Here is a 23994-nt window from a genome sequence, read left to right as displayed (position 1 = left end):
TTCTTTTTGATACCGAATCGTAGATTTGATGAAAATTGACCTTTAAGGTCAACAGCGCCGCATAGTTAACATTTTTAATAGCTTTTGATGACCGGTCGAGCGCCAATTAGGTATTCGTTGCCGTTTTTCGGCCCAGGAGCCCTGTTAGACGGGATGTCTGATCTGAGGTACCCAGCTGGGCGTGGACATCCAGGGGGGCCCTGCTCGTCAGGGGGCACCTCAACCAGGCTAAGTCAGCTACGGTTTACTTGTGCTTAGCATGCATGCGTTTATAAACTTACTTCGCTAGTCACTACGCTGAGGCGAGCTGCTGCTCAACATAATTCGACACTGTGACTAAGCATCTTGCTTTGCTACGGTGCTACCAAAAGTCCATTCTAACCGGGGACAGGTTCCCCGCACTTGCGAAATCCGTCTTAACAAGCGAGGCCTCAAGTGGTCCTGAATCTAGATTGAAAGTATTTTTACCTGACCGGTACTCCTCGGCTGGAGGCAAAAGCTCACTGTGTGATAGCATGCAGAGAAACTGACGGGATGGGGAGCATGCGGGTGTTACGACGGGCGCAGATGGCATGCGGATAGCAGCATGTCGAGCGGCACGTACCCTTTGTGCTGCGGCCCGTCTTTGGTTGGCAAACAGCACCACGAGCTGTTGCTGTGGGTAACACGAGAGCGGGCATTCAGCGCGGGCCGGCCGGCCGGCCGCAGCTGAGTCGGTGGACAGGGCACACAGGCCGGCTCACATGGTGACCAGCATGCTTAGTGTGAAGTCAGAGCGATCAAAACCACGGGCGGTGAGTAGCGAAAGTACGCCGCAAAGCGCCGAGAGAGAGAGCAGGCTAGTGTGCAGTGTGCAGTAAGGTTACACGTACAAAATGTGAGCAAGGGTAAAAATGTACCGGTCATTGAGCTAATAGAAATGTTTTGTGCAGAACAACAAATAGCTGGTTCCATTTTTTTTCATCCGTAGAAGACTAGAAATTGTGGGTATACGTTATGTGACTATGCCAATCGACAAAATCAATCCGGGTCACCAGTTGGTACCTATGTCCGTCGTTTTCATTCCCTTTGCCCATTATGGAAACCTTCCTAATAATCTGCACACAGACGGGTCCGATATCTACTCCTGTTCTTTTCTCAGATTAAAAGTGGCAACAAACAGTGGCGTCGCCACGGGGGGCAAACGGGGCAGCTGCCCCCCCCCCCCCCACAACCTCCAACCGGGCGCCCCCTGAGATCGATGAAGATCTGATGAGATTTTGGGGTCGGCAAAAAATGGGGGCCTAGTTTTCAAGAATGGCTGTGAAGTCAGAATCGGTTGGAGTCGAGAGTCCGAGCCAGAGTCGGAGTGAGAGTCGCCAAAATTTTCAGGACTTCGACTCTCCGACATATCAAAACTTTGATTCAATCCATGTCATAGCTGGTGTTATCTGAATTTTACGCCCGGTTTTCATCACTGTTGTGGAGCTGGGAGCGCCCCCCCCCCCCCCCTACCTTCTCTCGGGAGCAGCGGTCCGTTCACTTGTAGAGACCGTATAGTTACGCTGGCACGAAATTTTAGAGTCAAGACCTAGCTCGAAAGATTCGATGCTGGGTCAGGGTCTTTTCCAACTCTGGCCAAAGGTCTTTGACATCTTCAAGTGCCGGTAAAGTACCATGGGGCTAACGAGGGCTGTGCATAGGCGCCTAAACAGTCCCACTGAATACTAAGAAGGGATCCCACGCTAGCTTCCGAGGGACCCAAACCGACCTCCGAGGGCCCTCAGGCCGGCACTTATGAACACCACTCCGATTTTCCACTGCTGATTCTGAAAGCTCGCAGGGCCCATCAGGCCCGAATAACCCGAGGGCCCCTGAACCTGATGGGGGGAGGGGGTACGTGCCTCACGGACCCACCTGGCTACGCCACTGAGGAAAATAGTAAACCCGTAAATAGGCGAAATGCGATCACCTGTCATGTTTAGCGACTATTGTGATCGTCTGACTCTCGCCAGAGCCTCGTAGCTACCGCTGCCTCCGCGCAATGTCCGTCCCCATGCGGGCCGCAAGGGCTGCTGCACCGGTCCGGTGCTAATCGCCGTCATCGGTTTCTGTCACCTTATTACAGAGGTGCCGGGGCTGTTGCCGAGCTGCCGGCAACATATACGACGTTTCGGAAAGATGTTTATGTAATAAGGTAGCCAAGTACTAGGACGAGCAGAATGATTTTCAAGAAGTATGTTCTACCTTTGGGGAATATTAGTGGAAATCCCGGGATTATCAGCACCCTATATAGGGATACCCAGCCGCAACCCTGCCTTGTACATACGGTTGTTCCCACTGCCCCATGGCAAAGCTGCAATCTTTCACCCGGTGCACGGGGGTTGAGCACCCCCAACCATTTTGAAAAATCGACACCCCTGGTTGCCACATTTATTGATGGACAACCTCGAAACTCCCAGTGCCTTGTAAATTCCGTGATAGTCACCCCTACAATCTGTCCCGGTTTAGGAAAATATGCGATCTTTTTCCGGCCGATAGGTGCAAATAATAAGTCAATAGAAAAATTTCAAGCTGCATCGACGTTAGCACAATAATGTCGCATTATTTTATCAATACTTTCACGATACCTACCAACAATCCAATCAAAATTATACCTAAAACCAGATCTGAAATTCTGCAGCTGGTCTAGCGGTGTCCAATCAGCACGTCAGTCTGGGTAACTGAGCGTATATGAAGTCGGCTCGTTGATGAGTCCCTTTCCCCGACTGATTCCGTCAGTGCGGCATGCACGCGGTGCGGCCGGCGGCGGCGGGGGGTGCGAGGCCGGGGCTCGGCGCCGGACCGAGCAGCTCACCTTTGGTCTCGGCGCACCGACGCCAGGAAGCGGGCACTGGGCGCGAGCCCCGGGTCGCCCAGCTGATGTTCCAGCTCGCGGATCCGCAGACGGGCCACGTCCAGCTCCCGCTTCACCTGCCGACCCGGGGCAGGGTGTCAGTGACTCAGTGACAGGGGTTTCAGTGACTCAGTGACAGGGGTGTCAGTGACTCAGTGACAGGGTTGTCAGTGACTCAGTAACAGGGGTGTCAGTGACTCAGTGACAGGGGTGTCAGTGACACAGTGACAGGCGTGTCAGTGACTCAGTGACAGGGGTTTCAGTGACACAGTGACAGGCGTATCAGTGACTCAGTGACAGAGGGTGTCAGTGACACAGTGACAGGGGTGTCAGTGACACAGTGACAGTGGTGTCAGTGACAGTGACAGTGGTGTCAGTGACACAGTGACAGTGGTGTCAGTGACACAGTGACAGTGGTGTCAGTGACACAGTGACAGGGGTTTCAGTGACAGTGACAGGGGTGTCAGTGACTCAGTGACAGGGGTGTCAGTGACAGTGACAGGGGTGTCAGTGACTTAGTGACTGGGGTGTCAGTGACTCAGTGACAGGGGTGTCATTGACACAGTGACAGGGGTGTCAGTGACACAGTGACAGGGGTGTTAGTGACACAGTGACAGGGGTTTCAGTGACTCAGTGACAGGGGTGTCAGTGACAGTGACAGGGGTGTCTGTGACAGACCTGGGGCGTCTCAGTGTCTCAGCATTCGTTTTTATGCTATCGATACATTATATTCCAGGATGGCAGTGCATGTCCATTTTACGGTCGGAAATGGATTTATGTGGCCGTACATATAAGACCTGCCGCCTATCCGGTCAGCTCTGAGCGGCGCAGTGCCGGCTGCACTGCAGCATAGTGTGAAAATACAGGTCTGTGCCGTCGCCGCCGCGCACTGCAGCACAGTGTGGAACTACAGGCCCGCGCCGCCGCCGCCACGCACTGTAGCACAGTGTGGAACTACAGGCCCGCGCCGCCGCCGCCGCAGGAGCCCACCTTCAGCAGGTGGGTGTCGCAGATGGGGTCGCGGCACCGGTGGTACTTGATGATGTCCTGCGCCTCGTATACGGCGCCGCGGAACGTCAGCGACTTGCCCATGTTCTGCAACGGCCGGACAGGGGCGGTGACTTCCACCCGCGGTCCGATAGATCAGCAGTGCCGGCGCAGCCCACCCCGTGGAGCCCTGCACCGATACATAATATCACCAACACAAACACTGAAATACGGATGTAACGTAGAGAGGTTATCGTTTTATTACGAATCGCCACATAATTGTACCAATATGATTTACGAGTAAAAGGCGCGGGAGAGTGCAAACCGCCGCTGATCACGCTCAGCAGACTGCTGAGCGCACAGCCGCCAGTCCCACTCACCAGACTGATGAGCGCGCAGCAGCCACCGCGGTCCGTCTTGGCCAGCTGCTTCCGAATGTGCTTGAAGTAGCAGTGCTCACAGGCCAGTATCGCACAGGCCAGCAGTATGCCGCAGCCGAGCAGGAGAAAAGCCGATAAAAACTGTCCGACAAAGTCACTGTATACGTTACAACCAAACAATGATGGCGCACATTCGAAGACCACAGCTTTTTGGATATGAGTTTGAGGAGTAGGAGTCCAGCCTCTCTCAGACGGTCCGAGTCCGGTGTAGGATGGGCTCACCTGCTCCAGTGCCAGTGGCTCGGATGCGCGCTTGTGCTGCTTCTGTGGCTTGCAGGCACCAGTTAGCCAAAATCGTTGTAGTCGCTCAATGTACCCTGATGGAAGAATGGCATTATCTTATCAATGAATGCACTTTTCACCTATGACTTATTTAACAATCGATCCGGCCGTTTAATTTGAGTGTGTACTCAGTGAATCCACCTCCTGTATAGGTATACGAGTTTTCTCAGCGCTGCACATCTCGTCAGCGGCACCCCGCCGCTCAGAAGTTCCCGAAACTGGTGTCATTTGGAAATGAGATTAAGCGCAGCCGAGCAGTAGAAGATGTATCGTGTCGTTTGTCACCATTATCCGTCACGCTGTCCGCCGAGGGGCGGTCTGGCGGAGAGTCATCCCAAAATACCTACCGTTCAGCCGACAGGGGCATACACAACAGGTCGGCGGGAGCCAGGAGCGGTGCCGGCTGGGAATACAGGCCCAGGCGGGTATGTCCGACGGTGCCGCCCGACCCACCGTTGTCCTTGTACTGCATGAGTTTCTCGTTGAACTGGTCGAGGTACTTGGAGCCGCGCCGGAAGCCGACGCCGTAGCCGGTCATGCCGTACCAGGCGCCGACGGTGAGGATCTCGCAGTCGTCGTCCTGCGCCACCATGTACTGCAGCACGGTGGCGTCGTACAGGAACGCGTCCAGCTCCCTGCCGCCGTCAGTCGTACACGCGGGTGACACACAGCCGTCAGTCGTACACGAGGGTGACACACAGCCATCAGTCGTACACGAGGGTGACACACAGCCGTCAGTCGTACTCGAGGGTGACACACAGCCGTCAGTCGTACACGAGGGTGACACACAGCCGTCAGTCGTACACGCGGGTGACACACAGCCGTCAGTCGTACACGAGGGTGACACACAGCCGTCAGTCGTACACGAGGGTGACACACAGCCGTCAGTCGTACACGAGGGTGACACACAGCCGTCAGTCGTACACGAGGGTGACACACAGCCGTCAGTCGTACACGAGGGTGACACACAGCCGTCAGTCGTACACGAGGGTGACACACAGCCGTCAGTCGTACTCGAGGGTGACACACAGCCGCACAGTGACACACTCCGTTTGTACTAATTGGGGTTCTAAGTGGGGTTCGACTGTGACCGGGTGACTAAGAGCTGGCGGCAGCGGCTCTGGTAAGTATAAGGCAAGTGCTCGGAGCCGCGACACTCACCCGGTCTTGATCATCTTGACGCCCTCCTGGACGTTGTGTACCGGGTAGCGGAGGATGTAGCGGAACTGCTGCGGCTTGTGCTCTCGCAGCACCATCTCCGTGTTGGTGTGGAGCACGGTGCCGGCTCGGAACGGCGGCTCGAACTGGTACGGCGACCTCATCTGCGGCCGGCGGCAGGTCACGAACGGTATTGGACCGAGAATGCCACAGGTAGAGGGCGAGGGGGCGCATTGGAGGGCGGTTGAACACGTTCAAAATCAGCACTCGGTTGTAAATGAGCTTCAGGTGATTGTAAAATCAGATATTCCACGTAAATGTAAAAAGGTTGATAAGGACGCATCATTGTTTATTGATTGGATATATAATATTTCGCTAATATCTAATATTTCGTACCGCTAATACAGGGTGTCCCAGAAGTCTTGAAGCTTTTTTATTTTTGCCGTGTGACCTTGCTATGCCACCGATTAAGGCAAATGACGCCTCAAACGAAAGAGAATGAACTGAAATTTTGTATTTTCATGCGTAGAGCACCACTTGAGTCAGGTGGCCCCCGTTGTGAGTCGCACAAGATTGAGCACGAGAGATCACGTTCTTCGCTGCCGCCAAGATCTCCCGGTTTGCGAAACACCGGTGTCGCCATGCCCGTTTCTGGTCAGCTTCAGAGCCTTATTTCATGAAGCAAGCCAGGAAACAGAGCATTGGATCTCCGAGAAAACGTTAGCAACATAATGATTTACTGATCAGAAAGTCTCCTGACATGTTTGCACGCATCCATTACGGAAATAAGGCTCAGCTGCTTGAGCACGCTAGGCAACAGCCCGTTGTAATCCTTTGATTCGTCGCATTATTATGGGGCTAAAACAAATATCAACCCGTCGCAAATATATGTCGCTAATATTATTATTATGTCGCTCGCTTCAGGGAATAAGACTCTGAAGCTGACAAGAAACGGGCATGGCGACACCGGTGTTTCGCAAACCGGGAGATCTTGGCGGCAGCGAAGAACGTGATCTCTCGTGCTCAATCTTGTGCGACTCACAACGGGGGCCACCTGACTAAAGTGGTGCTCTACGCATGAAAATACAAAATTTCAGTTCTTTCTCTTTCGTTTGAGGCATCATTTGCCTTAATCGGTGGCATAGCAAGGTCACACGACAAAAATAAAAAAGCTTCAAGACTTCTGGGACACCCTGTATTACCAGGAAATAAAAAAAGAGTGATGGGTACCTTTCTAAGCACGTCTCCTTTATTTACCTGCGTCTATCCAATTACACTGACAGGCCTCACATCAGCGGCGTTGAGTCTATAAGTCACAGCTACGAGGGTGGTGGCGGGCTGGGCTGTCGGACACTCGAGGCTCCGTCCCGGCCAGCAGGCACTGGAGAGTAGCCGTGGCGCCGGCCCAGGTGACGGCAATCGCGGCTGGACACTCGGGGGCGGGACCGGCCGTCTCTGGAGCGGGAGGGGGGACACTCGAGAACGGGCACTGGGGACCGGCCGCCTCTGGAGGGGGGGGGGGGACACTCGAGGCCGGGCACTCAGGCGGAATCGGCCGACTGCGGAGAGCGGCCGAGCGCCCTCACCCGCTCATCGTCGATGCCCTTGAGCTCGTGGAACTCCTCTCGGGTGATCATGAAGGCGGCCAGGTTGGCGGTGTAGATGGCGAGGAAGACGACGGCGAACAGCGCCCACATGGAGGCCATGAACCTGGAACGGCCGCGGCGCCGGCGTCAGCCGACAGAGCGGCGCCGCCGGCCGCGGACGGATCCACCTACACGCAGCCACTTCAACTCCCACGGCAGGCCGAACGGTCAGCTTTATTGCGATCCCATGAATCAGTAACGGCGGAACACCTTCAATTAAAGGGGAGGGGACACTGCCGACTTTTGGTCCCATTCTTTCCATGCAACGCCCATAGGGCTAATGTTAAAATGCCAAAATCAAAGGGGGCACGGTGCCCCGGTGCCCTCCCCGTTCCGCCGCCTATGCCATGAATGTGCGTCAAGTTAGCGTCGTATTCGTAGTCGTTTTCAGCGTCGAGCTCAAAACTTAACCAAACTATGTCAACCGATAGATCTTATTCTTGACACGCGGCTTCCAAAAATATCTTTCATTTTGACCTAGGTCAAACACCTTGAACTTTAGGGGCTAGATACCATTTTTAGACGGGGTACCGAATAAAAAGGTTATTTACCGTTCGATCGCGCTCAAAATACCACCAAACCAGGGGGATGTCGTCCCGGTTCTCCCCATGTATTATTCGCCAATCAGTTTAACACTACCAGTGACGTCACTGGTGGATCACCAATCGGGGCCGGCCGGCCGGGCCCGTAGGAGGCCAAACGCAGACGTTTTCAGAAAAGCGTAAGCCGTATAGATACAGTCTTGGATGGAGTTTTGCTGTGATTCGGCTCTCCAAGAGTGCGTCAGCGGACCAGGACCAAGATAAAGGTCCTAGTGAACCGGCATCTGATAAAATCCGCTCACGGCTTAGCAGCCGACTTCGACCCTTAGCACTCGTAAAATACGAAAAGCTTGCCGGTTATCAATCCACCTGCATCTCCTCATCTGCTCACTGCCTATATCGACCAGTTACTGCAGCCGTTTTGGAGCGGCTCACGGCCGATAACACGCCGGGCGTGCGCTAGCCGCCGGTGCTAAGCGCTAACCATTGAGTGCGCGTGGCTGACTGCCGCCCCATGGCGCTGGCCCCCGGCACCGACACCGGCGCGGCGCCGCTGACCCATGGGAGGGGGGATTGCTAGAGCCGGAATTGGGATAGAAGCCGGTATGGGATTGGGATGGAAACTCAGCGAGACTAAGGGATTGTGTTGTGCCTTCGGTAGGCCCCCAAAAATCACCGGTGTAGTGCCCTCAGGGCCGCCGGTTATGAAGCCTTTGGAGGCACTGGTGTGGGCCCTCAGAGGCATTGGTGCGGGGCCCCGGAGGTGCCGCTGTGGGCCCTCTGAGGTGCTAGTGTGTGGCCCTCAGAGGCGCCGGTGAGGGTCCTCACAGTTGCCATTGTGGGCCCTCAGAGACACTGCAGTGTGGGGTCATCACAGTCGGGTGTGGGACCCTATAGAGCTGCTGGCTCGAACCCTTTATAAGCCGACAGGGGCTCTCAGAGACCGACAAAGGGCCCTTAAGAGGTCTGCGGTGTCTTCAGGAGCCCTGTGGAGTCCTCAGAGACCAGCAAGGTACTCTCAGACGCCGGTGGGGGCCCTCAGAGTCGTCAGTGCGGGGCCCTCAAAAGTCACCGGTGAGTGGCCGTCCGATGCGAAGGTCCCGTCTTAGGCCGTCAGAGGCTCCGGCGTTGAGCCCTCAGAGCCGCCGATATATGGCCTTAAGAAGCACTGGTTTGGGCCTTTGGAACTTCATTCAGGGGTGTCGGTTGAACTCAGAGGTGGCAGTGTGGGGCCCTCAGCTGGGCACCGCTTTGGGGCTTTCACAGCCGCCGGTGAGGGCCCTCGCAGGCGCCGTTGTGGAGGCCTTCAACCATTGGTTTAGGGGGTCATCACAGGCGTGTGTGGAACCCTTAGAGCTGCTGGTCCCTGATAGGCCGGTAAGGGCCCTCAGAGGCCGGCAAGTAGCCCTCAGAGGTCGCCAATGGGCCCTGAGAGACCGGCAAGGGGCCCTAAAATGCCGACAAGAAACAATAAAAAAACCGGTGTGTGGCTCCTATGGAGAGAAATGTGGCTATTGTGTGGCTATTCGGAGCATATAAGATGTTTTTTTCGAGCCCTGTGGGGCCCTTCTGAGTCGAAAATGCCGGTGTGGACCCTCAGCCGCCAATTGGCGTCGCAGGGCCCCTCGGGCCCGAGAGGCCCCCTGATCCGATGGGGGCACGCGCCCCCTGCCCCCCTCCGGGTGCAGATAGAGAATGCAATCGGCGGTGCGGGACACAACAATTGCAATCGTTCCTTCTCCCGTCGCGAGGTCGCCCATCCGACCCATACATCCCAAGATTATCAACCCTGGGGCTCGGGTCGGCAATGTATCGGCAAGGAAATCAGCTTTAGGAGTCATTAGTTGTCGTTACGTTCAGTAATAGCAACGATAAAGTGCCAAATGTACCCGACGTACGGCTTGGAGCCGGGCGCCGCGCGGCATCCACCAGTGACGTCACGCTAATGCTTAGCGACCGGTCCATTGGAAATTGCGGGATGATTCTACCTCTCTTATACGGCCTTGCACCAAACGACGGATGGGACTAAATGCTTACTTCGAAATCTAAGCTACGTTGCGGCATTGGCGGTTATGTGCGGCGTGTATGCCGCATGATTAGTAAGCGGCGACCACTAAATTAAAGACTCAAACGCTCCGACCGGTTCTCAATGAATAACACTGCATACCAAAAATGCCAACCGCTCTCGTCATAAGATATTCAGCTTTAAATAACTAGGTTATCTACATCATCATTTTGAACCAAATTAATACTTTCAACTTAACTCACTCATTCCTTCCTTTGTTGTCTCCAAACAGTCTTTCGATTGTCTGAAAATCGTATGCTAAATCCCGTACCTGTATGCGACTGGTGCATATAAAGGCCGATAAAGGAATTTGAATAGGCTCTGGCATGCGATTTCCTGGCTACCCAAAAAAGTCTGTTTCAGTCTTGCTATCAAAACATGACCTCGCCCGCACAGGGGGGGGGGGGGGTTGATGCAATCCCCCTAAGGTTTTTCGCGAATAACTCGCTTAAAAAGCGGCTGATCGCGACGAAACTTTCAGTACCCTCGCATTGATCAATTTAACACCCATCCTGAAAATTTCATGACCCTGACCCAAATGACCTTTGACCTGTGACCTACTTTTCGAGACCATGTTTGGCCGGAACCGCGATTCAGCGTATGTCGGCTCGCATTAGCAGCGCGTTTGCAGTCTTTTCGTGGTTTCAAGCGTTCAAACATGTGATATGATGTTGCCCCCATGCATTAGGGTGGGTGTCAAGGTCACCTGAAGGTCAGGTCAGGTCATTGACCTTTGGTGACCTCGGTTCACTTTTTCGAGTTTGACATGTTTCTACAGGGCGTATTTTAACATGTTAACTGGGTCGGCAATTGCCGACCCAGTCACGGAGAATGCCGACCCAGTGACAGCCGTTTGCCGACCCAGTTGCCGCCCCCTCTAGGATGCAGCACGCACATGCAGGCTAGGTGCCGTCATTCATAGTGAGGCTGCTGCCCTCCGAAATGATAATGCCGCCTCTTAAAGTGAAGCAGCCGTCTATAGAAAGTGATGATCCCACAACTCAATGTGACAGTGCCGCCCCTAAATCTGTTAGTAGTCCCACTCAATGTAATGGTGCCGCCCTTCTAAGCATCTGTGGAGCCCCTCAATGTGATGATACCGCCCCTCAAGAAGATGATGCCGCCCCTTTCAGTATCGGTGGCGCCCCTCAATGTGATGGTGCCGCCCTCAAAGTGCCGGTGGCGCCCCTGAATGTGATGGTGCTGCCCGCCAACGAGTCGATGGCGCCCCTCAAAATGATGCTGCCGCCCCTTAAAGTGTTGGCGCCGCCCCTTATAGTGTCAGTGACGCCCTTCGAAGTGTCGGAGGAACCCACCAATATAATGGTGCCGCCCCTCTAGATATCCACATAGCCCCTCATTGTGATGGAGCCGCCCCTCAAGCAGATGATGCCGCCCCTGAATGTGATGGTGCTGCCCGCCAACGAGTTGGTGGCGCCCCTCAAAATGATGCTGCCGCCCCTTAAAGTGTTAGTGCCGCCCCTTATAGTGTCAGTGACGCCCTTCGAAGTGTCAGAGGAACCCACCAATATAATGGTGCCGCCCCTCTAGGTATCCACATAGCCCCTCATTGTGATGGAGCTGCCCCTCAAACAGATAATGCCGCCCCTCAAGAAGATGATGCCGCCCCTTTCAGTATCGGTGGCGCCCCTCAATGTGATGGTGCCTCCCTCAAAGTGCCAGTGGCGCCCCTGAATGTGATGGTGCTGCCCGCCAACGAGTCGGTGGCACCCCTCAAAATGATGCTGCCGCCCCTAAAAGTGCTGGTGCCGCCCCTTACAGTGTCAGTGGCGCCCTTCAAAGTTTTGGAGGAACTCATCAATACAATGTTGCCGCCCTCTAACTTTCTGTAGCGCTCCTCCATATACATAATGGTGCCGCTTCTCAAACCATCCGTGGCGCCCCTCAAAGTGATGGTGCCGCCCCTTACAGTGTCGGTGGTGTCTCCTCAAAAGTCAAGGTGCCGCCTCTCTAAGAAATGCTGGTGTCCCTCGAAGTGTCGGAGGCGCTCCTCAATGTCATGTTGCCGCCCCTCAAACCTTCCGTAACGCCCCTCCACGTCATGGTGCCGCCCCCCAATGTGCTCACGGCGCCCATATGTGATAGTAACGCCGGTCAAAGTGCTCCTGGCAGTGTCGGTGGCGCCCCATATAGTGTCGGTGGCGCCCCGAACAGTATCGGTGGTGGCCCTCAAAGTGATGATGTCACCCTCAAACAAACGGTGGCGCCCTTCGAAGTATCGGAGTCCCTAAATATCATACCTATTGCCGCCCATTAACGATCTGTAGCACCCCTCCATATGATGGAGCCGCCCCTTAAAGTATCCATGGCGGTCCTTAAAGTTACAGTGCCGCCCCTTACAATGTGGGTGGCGTCCTCAAAATAAAAGTGATGTTGCCCCCCCCCCCCCGAGTAATGTTGGCGTCTCTTTCTTCTTTAAGTATCGGAGGCGCTCCTCATTGTCATTTTGCCCCACATCACTGCTCACATGGCGCCCTTCAATGTAATGGTGCCACCCCGCAACCTTCAAAGACATAATTGCGCTCCTCACAGTGTCGGTGGCCCTAAAAAAATTGGTGGCGCGCCTCAAAAATCAAAATGATGCTGTCGTCCCTTCGCATATCTGCAGCGCCCCCAAAATGATAGTGCCTTCCCTTAACCGGCGCCGGGCTGAGTTTGTTTAAACCCCCCTCCCGACCCCTATAACTTGGCTACTTAGGCCACGTAGCGACACGCGGTAAGCGGTATTCGAAAGAGTGTCAAAAACTGCTTGGGTTAGTTGGTTAACCGTGCTTTGGTTAGGTCAAGTCAAATGTCAAATATCAGGTGACCAGAGGTCATCAAAGGTGAAATGTGGGTGAAATGTTGTCTGTTTCAACATTTATTGATAAACTGGCGCATAACTCGGGGAAGAATAGAACTACAGCACCGCGAAAAAGCGCATTCGATAGCTCTTCAACGTTCCTATGAAGTCCTCAGACTTGACGTAACATCAACGGCCTAACCTACAGAGCACAACTTGTTTAACCCGTGCCGGGCCGGGAGGGTTGGAGGGGACAGTGGACCCCCTGCGCCCCTCTACTGAGCTGTTTTGATGAAGAACCTTTTTACTGTAATAATTATTGACTCACGAAAGTTATGACATTGTTTTTTTTTCAGTAGGGGAGAGCGGGGTGAGTTGTATCATGGACAAGTAGTATCAGAGCGAATTTCGCCAAAACTATCCGCCAGATCGCAGACTTGACGCCACTGTTCGGGACGCCGCGTTGCGCGCCGTCTTTCCGTGTTGTGCCGTCAACAAGAGTGGACGCGTTTTCGGGCGAGTAACGAAAATGTGTTTTGATGGGTCCTTAGTAAGAAATGCGTTCTTTAGGAAATATATGTTTTTGGCTTTTATATGTTGAGAGCTTTCTATTGTTTTACCACTATAAGTGAGAGTCAACATTGCTCTTAATCACAACATAATTCGTTTCGCGCAACGAAACATGGCGTATAGCGTTTCATAGACCTTCTCTTGAAATGACGCACTTGGACAAGTTGTATCAGAGTGTGGTGGGGAATGTTGTATCAGTGATACTACAACAGTGATGTCAGTGATATCAGTGATATCAGTGATATCAGTGATAGCAGTGATACTACAGTGATACGGTGATAATACATTTAGTTTCGGACAAACAGATCGCGTTATGCGCTTATATTGAAGAAATGGTTCAATGATTTTGCTATAGGGTCATCCGTACCCTTCAGCGACACCAAGAAATCGTTGATCTGCTGGCTGGAGCTGGACGTCGCTATTCAGGATACTTTTCTTGTTCTCTGGACTGTGTAGAAGTGTATATACAACGTCACACTTTCTAATCATAAACCGTTGATACATCTTTACCCACCGTGCGGTACAACTTACCTCACTAGTGAGGCGAATTGTATCAATTGAAGTGGTCCCATTTAAAGCGAGGTGTAGGCAAGATAAGAAACCTTAGCGTAACGCGCAGGAGAGTGTATGTAGACAAACGTTGAAGCTTTCCTTTGGTATAGCAACGGTCATTCTCCTTGTTAAATCTAAGGAGAAATTTGACCTAGAGTAAAAACTGATACAACTCACCTCGTTCTCCCCTACTGTGCTCCTCTCGTCGAGATGCGTCGAATGAACTATAATTTGACATTCAAACGTCATTTGGGAAATTTGAGCTCAGGTCCAGGTCATGACCTGGCTGGTAAAGGTCATGTTGCATATCAGTCGATTTGTATCGTCAAACTGAAATCATCTATGTAGGGGAAGTTGGGGGAACGCCGAATACTTTTTTTCTGACGCCCGTAGCACGCAAGGTAGACAACATAAGCTATTCTTGTTGGCGTCATTCGAGAGGCCAGTCTTTTGTCTTTCAAACATACCAGGCGCATTTGATGAATTCGCATACCGTTAAGCGCAAAAACTAAAAATATCAAAGAACTGACTTTTTCGGCGTTGCCCCGGACTGCGGGGAAAGCCGAAAATGGGTTAAATGATCTACGAGGAATGCCGACATTGATGTTTTGACAATTTATCTCAAACTTTATCCAAAATTCATCAAAGCTGACACGCGTTTTAAGAGCTTGAGGACGCTTGGTGCACACTGGAAGTTATAATTGTGTGATATAATAAAAAAAATGCTAGGTAAATCATTCCTTATAGGTAACAGGCCGTTGTGCCGGCTGAAAGTGTAATTTGTTTGACTAAAAATACGCGTTGCTATTCTAAAGCAGTAAAGTCCACGTAGCGTGCTTTAACGTGCGTAATTGCACGTTTTCGGCATTACCCCAGCCAACCATACTTTCATTTGCAGGCCCATAACTTTTAAGCGTGCTGTATAAATTTCAAATAGGCAGCACACTTATGCAAAGACATGCTGAAGATTACTTGACCGAATTGGCCAGACAAACGGTAGCATAATGAGTAAGAAATGCAGCTTCAAAGGCGCATGTAGTACAAGGGAAACGTACCTTGAAAACGCTTTTGGCGCCCTCACAGCCGAAGTATTCCAAATGACAACTCGTAACAAACATGCGATAATTGCAGTCACTTAAGCTTCAGAGCATCACTGAGACGTGGCATCCATGTCGTACGGTTTTAGAAATATCTCGAATTTCGGCTTTGCCCCAACTCCGGCATTGCCCCAACTTCCCCTAAGGTGTTTTCATCGCTCAGGCATGTCGCATGTCTCTATCAGAAGTTATTGGAAAAAAACTGCTGGAGGCCTACCATGACCTGACATGACCTCAAGGACATAACGAGGGGTCGTGGGTGGCAATTTTCCGATTAAGTGTGTCATTTTTAATTGTTTTCTGATGTTTAAATTCGTTAACTTTGACATTTGTCTACCTACACTGAAAGAAAAACTACACCTAAAATTGGAATATTATTACGGTACACAAATCTCCACCCCTTTTAACTTCATTTTATGCCAGAGTAAAAGATGTTTGCATGGACAATTGGAGATTAATTCTGCCACCCGGTAGTAAGTAATATATCCTCGTAAGCTTAAAACTACACCCGTTGCGGAATAAAAGTACGGTACACAAATCTCCACCCCAAATCAATTCATTTTACACCCCTAGGTAAAGGGTGTAAAGGGGCGTTAGGAAGAATTAAGCATGTAATTTACGATGATAATTTTACGCCACAGTGCAATTTAAGCCAAAACAATTTCTACGCCTTGCGACATGGTGTAGAAATACCAGCGGGCTGCGAAGCTGAATGTGTAAAATTTAAGTCAAGATGTAAAAATAGCTCACGTTATAATCCGCATACAAAACAAAAGTAAACGATAATAATTGTATGTTCTTTTCCAGAGGGAGTAAAAATACGACTGGGTAAATATACATCGCCAGCCATAACTATCCCCCAGCGTGATTGTATCTACTGTCGTCTTCTGAGCACTTTCGATAAAGTCAACTATGGTGCATCTCTCCAACGTGTTGTTTATTTAAAATAACTTGAAACGACAGATCACAGGTTGCTACAGATTGGTTCCTCCCAACACTGACTTCCCTGAGGATATCACAAGCTGCACAAATCACATTTTATTCACAGCACAGTTCATCAGGTCACTAAGTCACGTTTCATCATGTACTTTAAAAACAACTGAGCATTTCTTCGTGTAACGAGTATCGACACCAAACGTATGTACGGTCTCTGAAATCAAAGCACAGGTCCAGGTGTACGAACTAGGAAAGCACTGACAACAAAAACTCCGTTAAAAAAACTGACTGAGGCCTTCTCAACCCACATCATCTTCAGTGCCTATAGGTACTGAAGATGTTTCACGGCACGACACTACAGTGCGTTACGTGTATCGCGGTGCTGAGTTCCTATTGGAAACATCCACATACTCGAACGCTCTCAATGTTGGAGCGTCCAAGTTTGTAGATGTTTCTATGGAAACTCAATACCGCGATACTAGTAGCGCACAGTAGTGCCGTGCCGTGAAACAGGGCCCTGCTCGGTCACCCGACCACTGCACTGGTGCCTCTGAATCGGCAACAGTGGATTATACGAAGGATGGCATTCTCGGCCGCACTGAGAGGAATCGCGAACTTCATAACCCGTGCATATATGACCTCAAAAAGGATCATGCTGGGCCCTCTAAAAGGCAAATATAGCACAGCGTGCGCCGCAGCGAAGGCAGCCAGCATCTTCATCTCACTGTTTGGGAGACGATATTTCACATAGCTGACCAGGCACTGGGTTTCTGGGTGAACGGACACAGAGTTGCGCCCATCCTGCAGCTCCGAAATCGTCGTGCCGCCACCGATCACCAAGGTGGCCGCCAGGTCGTCATCTACCAAGATTGAAAGATAAAAGAACTATTAACCACTGCAATCTTTAAGTTAAGAACGACTTTGTATGTCAGGCCGTCCATCCGTCCGTCCATCCGCCCATCGATGTAAATTGAAGGATGTAAAGAAATATTAAGCACTGTAATCTTTAAGAAAATAGCAATTTTGAATGTCGATCCTTAAGAATTGACAGATGAATCTATTAACCCGCGCACCGAAGGGGTTCTGAGCCAACTTAGAAGCGACGAGAGGGTGGATGACCGCCCCCCAAAGATCTCAAGAACTAAGTAACTTCGCGAGAAGCGGCAAACGACATTCGAAAGCTCGTAAGAAGGTCTATGAAAAAAGTACTTCGGTCATTTTTCGTTAGGGTTCAAAATGACGTCATCAGAGGTCATCGAAGGTCAAATTATGCGAGTAACCGTAAAAAGACCGACAACATTCAACAAACGACTACGTAGCTCATGAACAGAAGAGCTAAAAAGTCGTATAAAAAAGGAATCTGATGGACATAAGAATGACTTGAAATTTATTCCATTGACTTATAATGGGCAGGTAAAAAATGACCTATTCGTAGGTCATCGATATGCAATTCTGAGATATACGAGTTGTAGGTGCTCATCACCAAAATTATTTCTGTGAGTTTCAAGATCTGCTTTCAACAACGAGATAGCAAACTTCGAAGATTGTGTTTCGAGGTGAGGTCACTTAACGTGGCATGGTGGCTTGACTTTTTTAAGATATGAGCTAAAAATTTCCAGAGTGTGTACGAAATGGATGTATCAACAGTCGTGCCAAATCTGGCGGCGCTATGCGCCGCCTTTTTTATGCTATCTGACAAAACCTGAGGGGGGGGGGGCTCCCCCGTCGGTGCGCGGGTTAAGCACTGTAATCATAAGGCAAAGAACGATATTGTATGTCTGTCCGTGAAAACTGAAAGATATAACTAGTAAGCACTGTAACATTTAATTACAGAACGATATTGTATGTCATGGACGGACGGACCGACAGACGAGACAGACGAAACAGACAAATGTAAAATATTGGGGGGGGGACACGTCCCCCGTCCCTCCCCCTCCCCCCGGTGGCGGAGCCCATGGATGAGACAGGGGAGACGGACGGACGGACGGACGGACGGACGGACGGACGGACGGACAGACCGACGGACTGACGGACAGACAGACAGACGGACAATTGTCGTCAGTCATCATTAATGGTGGTTTAAAACTCACCTTCAACGGGTGTGGCGCCCTCCGGAGGCAGGAGTTGTGCGGTGTAGCACGCCTGTCGCGTCATTGAGGTGACTTTGTCCTAATGCCATTCTCGCCGGCGTGACCCACGACGAGAGCCAGGTCACCCCAAACCTGAAAGTAATACACAAAATAAATTAGCAACTTTTCCAGGCCAAGATTCTAGTACTTTTGTAAAACGTAGAGAAATAAAATTACTAAACATACCTAAACATATATTGATCAATCGACACATTGAACATTTGATGAAGTTACAGTTAACAACCTCAGTAGGTACTTAACTGATTTCTCAATTTGCCCTTGAGAACAAACTGCGAGGGTCAATTTGAGCTTCTGGAATCACTAATCAGAATGCCACGTATTGACACAAACAGCTAAGTGGGTGACGTGCATACAGACAGCAGCAAATCAATTTCATCAACTGCTACATCGAAACATTATCAAGTCAACTTACCCTCAAAGTTATTCGGAAATGGGTCCAGCACTAGTCAGTCATCACCACACCGAACGCACCAGCACACTCGCACCTATCTCACTGTTTCAACCGCCAGAAGATCACTTGCAAGCGCCAGAAGTCTCCGTGGCTCCGGTCCGGAGCAGACACAAAAATGAAAATGGCGGAAACGGAAGGCTCGCGAGCCGCACGTGGACGCTATCGTAAAATAATGAGCATATGGGTGCAGAACTATTATGTTTAGGGTATTTTAAATCCTTGTCATAAAATAACACCATCCTCATCGAAACACACTTTACAAAGGATGCATATTTACCTACACCATGATGAGGGTTGAATTATCAGCTGACAAATCAGAGTGCAAATTTATGCTATCAGATGGGTATTTTTATCCCACTTGAAGAAAATACACTATAGTAGTAATTTTACCATCCATCAATTAGAGGGGTAAATATCTCAAAAGTTAGAATTGCACCATGAGTGCTAAACTGGATTGAATTAAACCCCAAGAATACGCTCTTGATAGAGTACATTCGCACCGGAGCATTATTTTATTCTCAATATACGTCGAACAAGGGTATAAATATTCTTGATTTCGGTGTAATGGCGGTGTATAATAATCAAATTCAAATTACCAAGGTGTACTTTTCTTTCAGTGTATAAAAAGAGGCACATGCCCTGATTTTCTCCCATTTCCTTTTACCTAATGGAAGGGTCGCAAAATTGTCCTTACATTTGGTCAGAGACATCGCAATTTCGAGACTTACATTTAACCCTCGCCGGTTGATGCAACCCCCCCCCTAAGGTTTATCGCGAATAACTCGCGTAAAAAGCGGCCGATCGCAACGAAACTTTCAGTACCCTCGAATTGATCAATTTTACACCTACCCTGCAAATTTTATGACCCTGACTACAATGACCTTTCACCTGTGACCTCTTTTCCGTGACCATGTTTGGCCGAAATCAAGATTCGGCGTATGTCGGCTCGCATTAACCGCGCGTTTGCAAGCTTTTCGTGGTTTCAAACGTTCAAACATGTGATTTAATGTTGCTCCCATGCATTAGGGTGGGTGTCAAGGTCACCTGAAGGTCAGGTCAGGTCATTGACCTTTGGTGACCTCGGTTCACTTTTTCGAGTTTTACATGTTTCTAGGCTAGTTTTTGGAGCTGAATTCGAATTTAGCAACCATTTAAATATTTCCGAAGTAGTTTTGGTGCCTTCGTAACATGTTACGAAGCTGTCAGAGGCGGATGACAGGTACTACGAATACCCGGTACGACCCCTACCGGTTGACCTGACCTGACCTGACCTGACCTGACCTGACCCGACCTGGTCTAAACGCTTAACGACATCATCTGTGATCAAAACTAACACGATATTTGTGATCAGCACCCCGGAAAACCCCTTAACAGCCACAATTTACGACTTTCAAACAGGTCCCGATATTCCCGATTTTTGGGTCATTGACCTGACCTGGAAGGTCAACCGATGACCTTGAAATTGGGTATCATTGGCTTCCTCTCGTGACGGGCAACACGCTCGTTTTTTTCTGCGAAGCTCTAGCTCTATCGGGGGCCAAACGCGAGGGGGGGGGTCGTACCAACCAACCTTGTGCCGTCGAAGGACTCAAAATGGCCTGTGCCGGCGAGGGTTATATATACAGTTACACACTGTTTGTCTTATCAATCGCTGAAGTTATAAAGGGATCGTTCAGTCGGTATATTTATGGTGAGCATTTGCCTGTTCCGTGGCTCAGTTGGTAGAGCACCGGACTCCCCGCATTGTCTTCGCTTGCGTTTTGTCCGCCGGCCGAGCCGGAGAGAAAGTTACCGAGTGAAGGTCATTCAAATTTCAAAAACTCAATGACAATGTCACTGGGGTCACGAAAATGTTTGAGTAGGTAGGTATAACATTCATTAACCTGGGGGGAGGGATAAACGTATCGTTGCAATACGCTGTTCATTACGCGAGTAACTAATAAATAAAAAAATGTATGAGTTTATCCTTACTCCACACGCTCTCCCTCTCCATAAAAAAGAGAGTTAATTGTGTTGCATTTTATTTATACCTATGCAGAAAAATAGAGGCGTCAAAGGATATGGCCGAATATCAGCGACCCTTGCTGTGTAAGCAATGGGGTATGACAAGTGGGGGTAATGGCCCCGTCCAGCGCCCATAAAGTGGGCACACTCGTGCGACCTGCCGACCACTGTTCTAGATAGAGCCATAAAACGCCGTGAATACGAGGGCAGCGCTTTTCGAGGAGCGCTGTGGCCCGAAGGTTTGGACTTTGAATTGTGAAAAACGCCCGCCCGCCGGAAAACGCAAACACCGCAAAAGGCGCAAAACGCACGCCCGAAACGCCAACGCAAACGTCGCAAAAAATAAACAAACGCCCGCCCGCCGCAAACCGCAAATAAAAAACGCAAAAACGCCGCAAAACAATAAAACCGCCCGCCAACCGCAAACAAATTTAACACCGCAAACGACGCAAAAAAAAAGAAGAAAACCGCCCGCATCGCCCGCCCGCCCGCCCGTAAAACCGCCCGCCAACCGCAAACAAATTTAACACCGCAAACGACGCAAAAAAAAAGAAGAAAACCGCCCGCATCGCCCGCCCGCCCGCCCGCCCGCCGCCAAAGACAAACACCGCAAAAAACACAAAACGCCCGCCCGCCGCAAAACGTAAACACCGCAAAACGTGTAAAACGCACGCCCGAAAAGCCAACGCAAACGGCAAAAAAATCACCCGACCGCCGCAAACCACACAGAAAAAAACGCCGAAACGCCGAAAAAAATAAAACCGCCCGCACCGCACCGACGCTAACTGCTAACCGAAAACGACTAAAAGTCGCCCGCCAGCCGCCAAACGCAAACACCGCAAATAAGCGCCCGGCCGCAGCAAGATAATAATTTATCAGCGGCTGGCATACCGCTAGGCTGGTCATTTTCACAAATCAAAAAGATATCTGCAAAAATCTCCTAGATGAAAGCGCCCGATTAAAAAACGGATGGCACGTGCGTGTTCCTCGCCCCCAACTTCCTTCAGGTCAATCGTCATTTGGGTCATCTAACGCATTGACGTATCTGCAAAAATCTCCTAGATGAAAGCGCCCGAGTTAAAAACGGATGGCACGTGCGTGTTCCTCGCCCCCAACTTCCTTCAGGTCAATCGTCATTTGGGTCATCTAACGCATTGACGACCGGCTGGGTGGAATGAACATTGCGCCAAGAAACGTAAGTATATTGTCAAAAAGAATCCCCAGAGTGGTGGATCCCAAAAGTTTGAAACTACCACTTTGGCCCACTGGACGACACCTTAAACAGTTGCCGACCGGATGACACCCATTGTTTGGTCACCCACGCCATAGTATGCATCATGGGTGCGCCGAAATGACCAAAAGTCCCAATTTCCGGTGTGCAGGGTAAAACGCCGTGAATATTTTAAGCTTGACGATACGAATCGACTAGTATGCAACATGTTTACCTCAGGTAAAATTTTAAAATTATTTTTTGTTAGGTCAAATTATAGTTCATTTATCGCATTATGATGAGAGAAATACTATATCCCGGAAAAATAAACGTAATACCGCTGAGCTTAGGTTGAATCTGAAATCATTACTTAGGAAGAGTTATAAAAGAACCGTTGAACGTGTCTTTTTTGGTCATTAAATATCAGTAGGTATGCCGCCCCCTCAGATGCCAAGTGCCGCCCCTATGAGTGCAAAATGCCGCCCCTAATTGTGATTGCCGACCCAGTGAAAATCCCTTAAAATACGCCCTGTGTTTCTAGGTCAGTTTTTTCGAGCTGAATTCGAATTAAGCAACCACATGAACGTTTACAAAGTAGTTTTGGTGCCTTCGTAACATGTTACGAGGCTGTCAGAGGCGGTTGACGCCTACTACAAATACCTGGCAGGACCTCTACTGGTTGACCTGACCTGACCTAACCCGACCTGGCCTAAATGAATGAAGACATCATCTGTGATCAAAACTAGCATGATATTCGTCATCAGCACCCCGAAAAACCCCATAGCAGCCACACTACGACGTTCTAACAGGTCCCAATTTTCCCGCCTTTTGGGTCATTGACCTGACCTGGAAGGTCAACCGATGACCTAGGACCTTAAAATTGGGTATCATCGGCTTTCTCTCGTCACGGGCAACACGCTCGTTTTTTCCGCGAAGCTCTAGCTTGATCAGGAGCGAAACGGCAAGGGGTTATACCTTATACGTTCGCGGCTGAGTATTAACCCTCGCCGGCCGAGGGGGGGGGGGCGGGTGCCGCCCCCCCATAGGGTTTTTTCGCGATAGCTCCGAACACGCTGGCGATAGAGAGCTGAAACTTGGCATACCTGACCTTTGATCCAAGCCGCATCTTTTGACACCAACCGCATTTTTGGGTCAGGTCAGGTCACTGACCTATGACGTCATAAGTGAACCTCTGCACGGTCTTCAGATGTCGCAACTTCGCAACGCCCTCACTGCCAGAGGAGATGTCACAGGGAAATGAAACTTGCAGGATTTAGTATCCATTATGAGTCTCACAACTTGTATATCTCGGATTTTTCCTAAAGGTCATATGAGGTCAGGTCATTTTCGTGACCTCACCATTATAAGTCAATGGGGAAAAATTCAAACTGCTATTCTGGCGCCGGGAACGATCTCCAACTATCTCAAGCACACAGAATCGTGATTTGATGCACTCCTTGCAAGGTTAGATGCGTCACTTTTGCAATGTTGACCTTCCGTGACGTCATTTATGACGTCATCAAGGTCATATTAGTTTTTCGTCAATAACTCCCGATCAAATTGAGCTAGCGAGTCGAGAAAGCCACCAATGGACTCAGGAAGACCTGCCGGATACTTGACCTGACCTCAGAGGTCACCGGTTGACCTAGGACCTTAAAATCGGGTACCAATCTCTGCGTCTCGTAACGGCGCACACGCTCGTTTTTTCCGCGACGCGCTAGCTCCACCAGGGGCGAAACGGCGAGGGGGGGGTCGTACCCGCCCCCCCCCTCGGCCGGCGCGTATGTAGAAAACCAATAGGTCCGGCGAGGGTTAATTTGGTTCAAAACAATGATGTAGATAAGTTAGTTATTTAAATCTAAATATCCTATGACGAGAGCGATGGACATTTTTGGTATGCAGTGTTATCCATTGAAAACAGGTCAAAGCTATTGAGTTTTTAATTTAGTGGTCGCCGCTTACTAATCATGCGGCATACCATAGGCGGTCCCAGGGGGGGGCCACGGGGGCCATGGCCCCCCCTTTGGTGCTGAAAGGTGGGGCCATACTATCTTTTGGCCCCACCTTTCAGATCGAACAAAAGTCCTAGAATGATTTTTGTATGTTTCATTTTCTTTCTTGCGCCATCAAAGGACGTAAATTTCACCCATGAGTGGGCTCAGTTTCGCATTCTGTCAAGTTGGCGGTCAGCGTCGCTGGCACCGGTTCACGAGTATGGCCGGATCT

The 23994-nt window shown here is 50.4% G+C and overlaps 1 protein-coding gene across 5 annotated transcripts in view; it reads right to left on the bottom strand.

Moving 5' to 3' along the window:
* The window catches only part of LOC122382537 (glutamate receptor ionotropic, NMDA 2B-like), an 82986-nt gene that overhangs the window by 3858 nt on the left and 55134 nt on the right, over positions 1–23994 (bottom strand). For 3 of the 5 annotated variants that reach the window (XM_043368004.1, XM_043368002.1, XM_043368003.1), the window contains exons 16-23: positions 7329–7452; positions 5746–5906; positions 5038–5219; positions 4525–4619; positions 4243–4383; positions 3866–3970; positions 2837–2952; positions 605–655 (exon numbers count right to left, since the gene is read on the bottom strand). In XM_043368004.1, the coding sequence (XP_043223939.1) occupies positions 605–655; positions 2837–2952; positions 3866–3970; positions 4243–4383; positions 4525–4619; positions 5038–5219; positions 5746–5906; positions 7329–7452 (975 nt within the window). The remainder of the gene's footprint in view (positions 1–604; positions 656–2836; positions 2953–3865; positions 3971–4242; positions 4384–4524; positions 4620–5037; positions 5220–5745; positions 5907–7328; positions 7453–23994) is intronic. The other 2 variants (XM_043368006.1, XM_043368005.1) reach the window with 1 other exon arrangement.

Source organism: Amphibalanus amphitrite, unplaced genomic scaffold (assembly GCF_019059575.1).
Source record: "Amphibalanus amphitrite isolate SeventyFive unplaced genomic scaffold, NRLGWU_Aamphi_draft 000142F_arrow, whole genome shotgun sequence".
Classification (NCBI taxonomy): Eukaryota; Metazoa; Arthropoda; class Thecostraca; order Balanomorpha; family Balanidae; genus Amphibalanus; species Amphibalanus amphitrite.
Note: the sequence above shows the minus strand (reverse complement) of the source record. Positions and strands in the feature narration are given on the sequence as shown.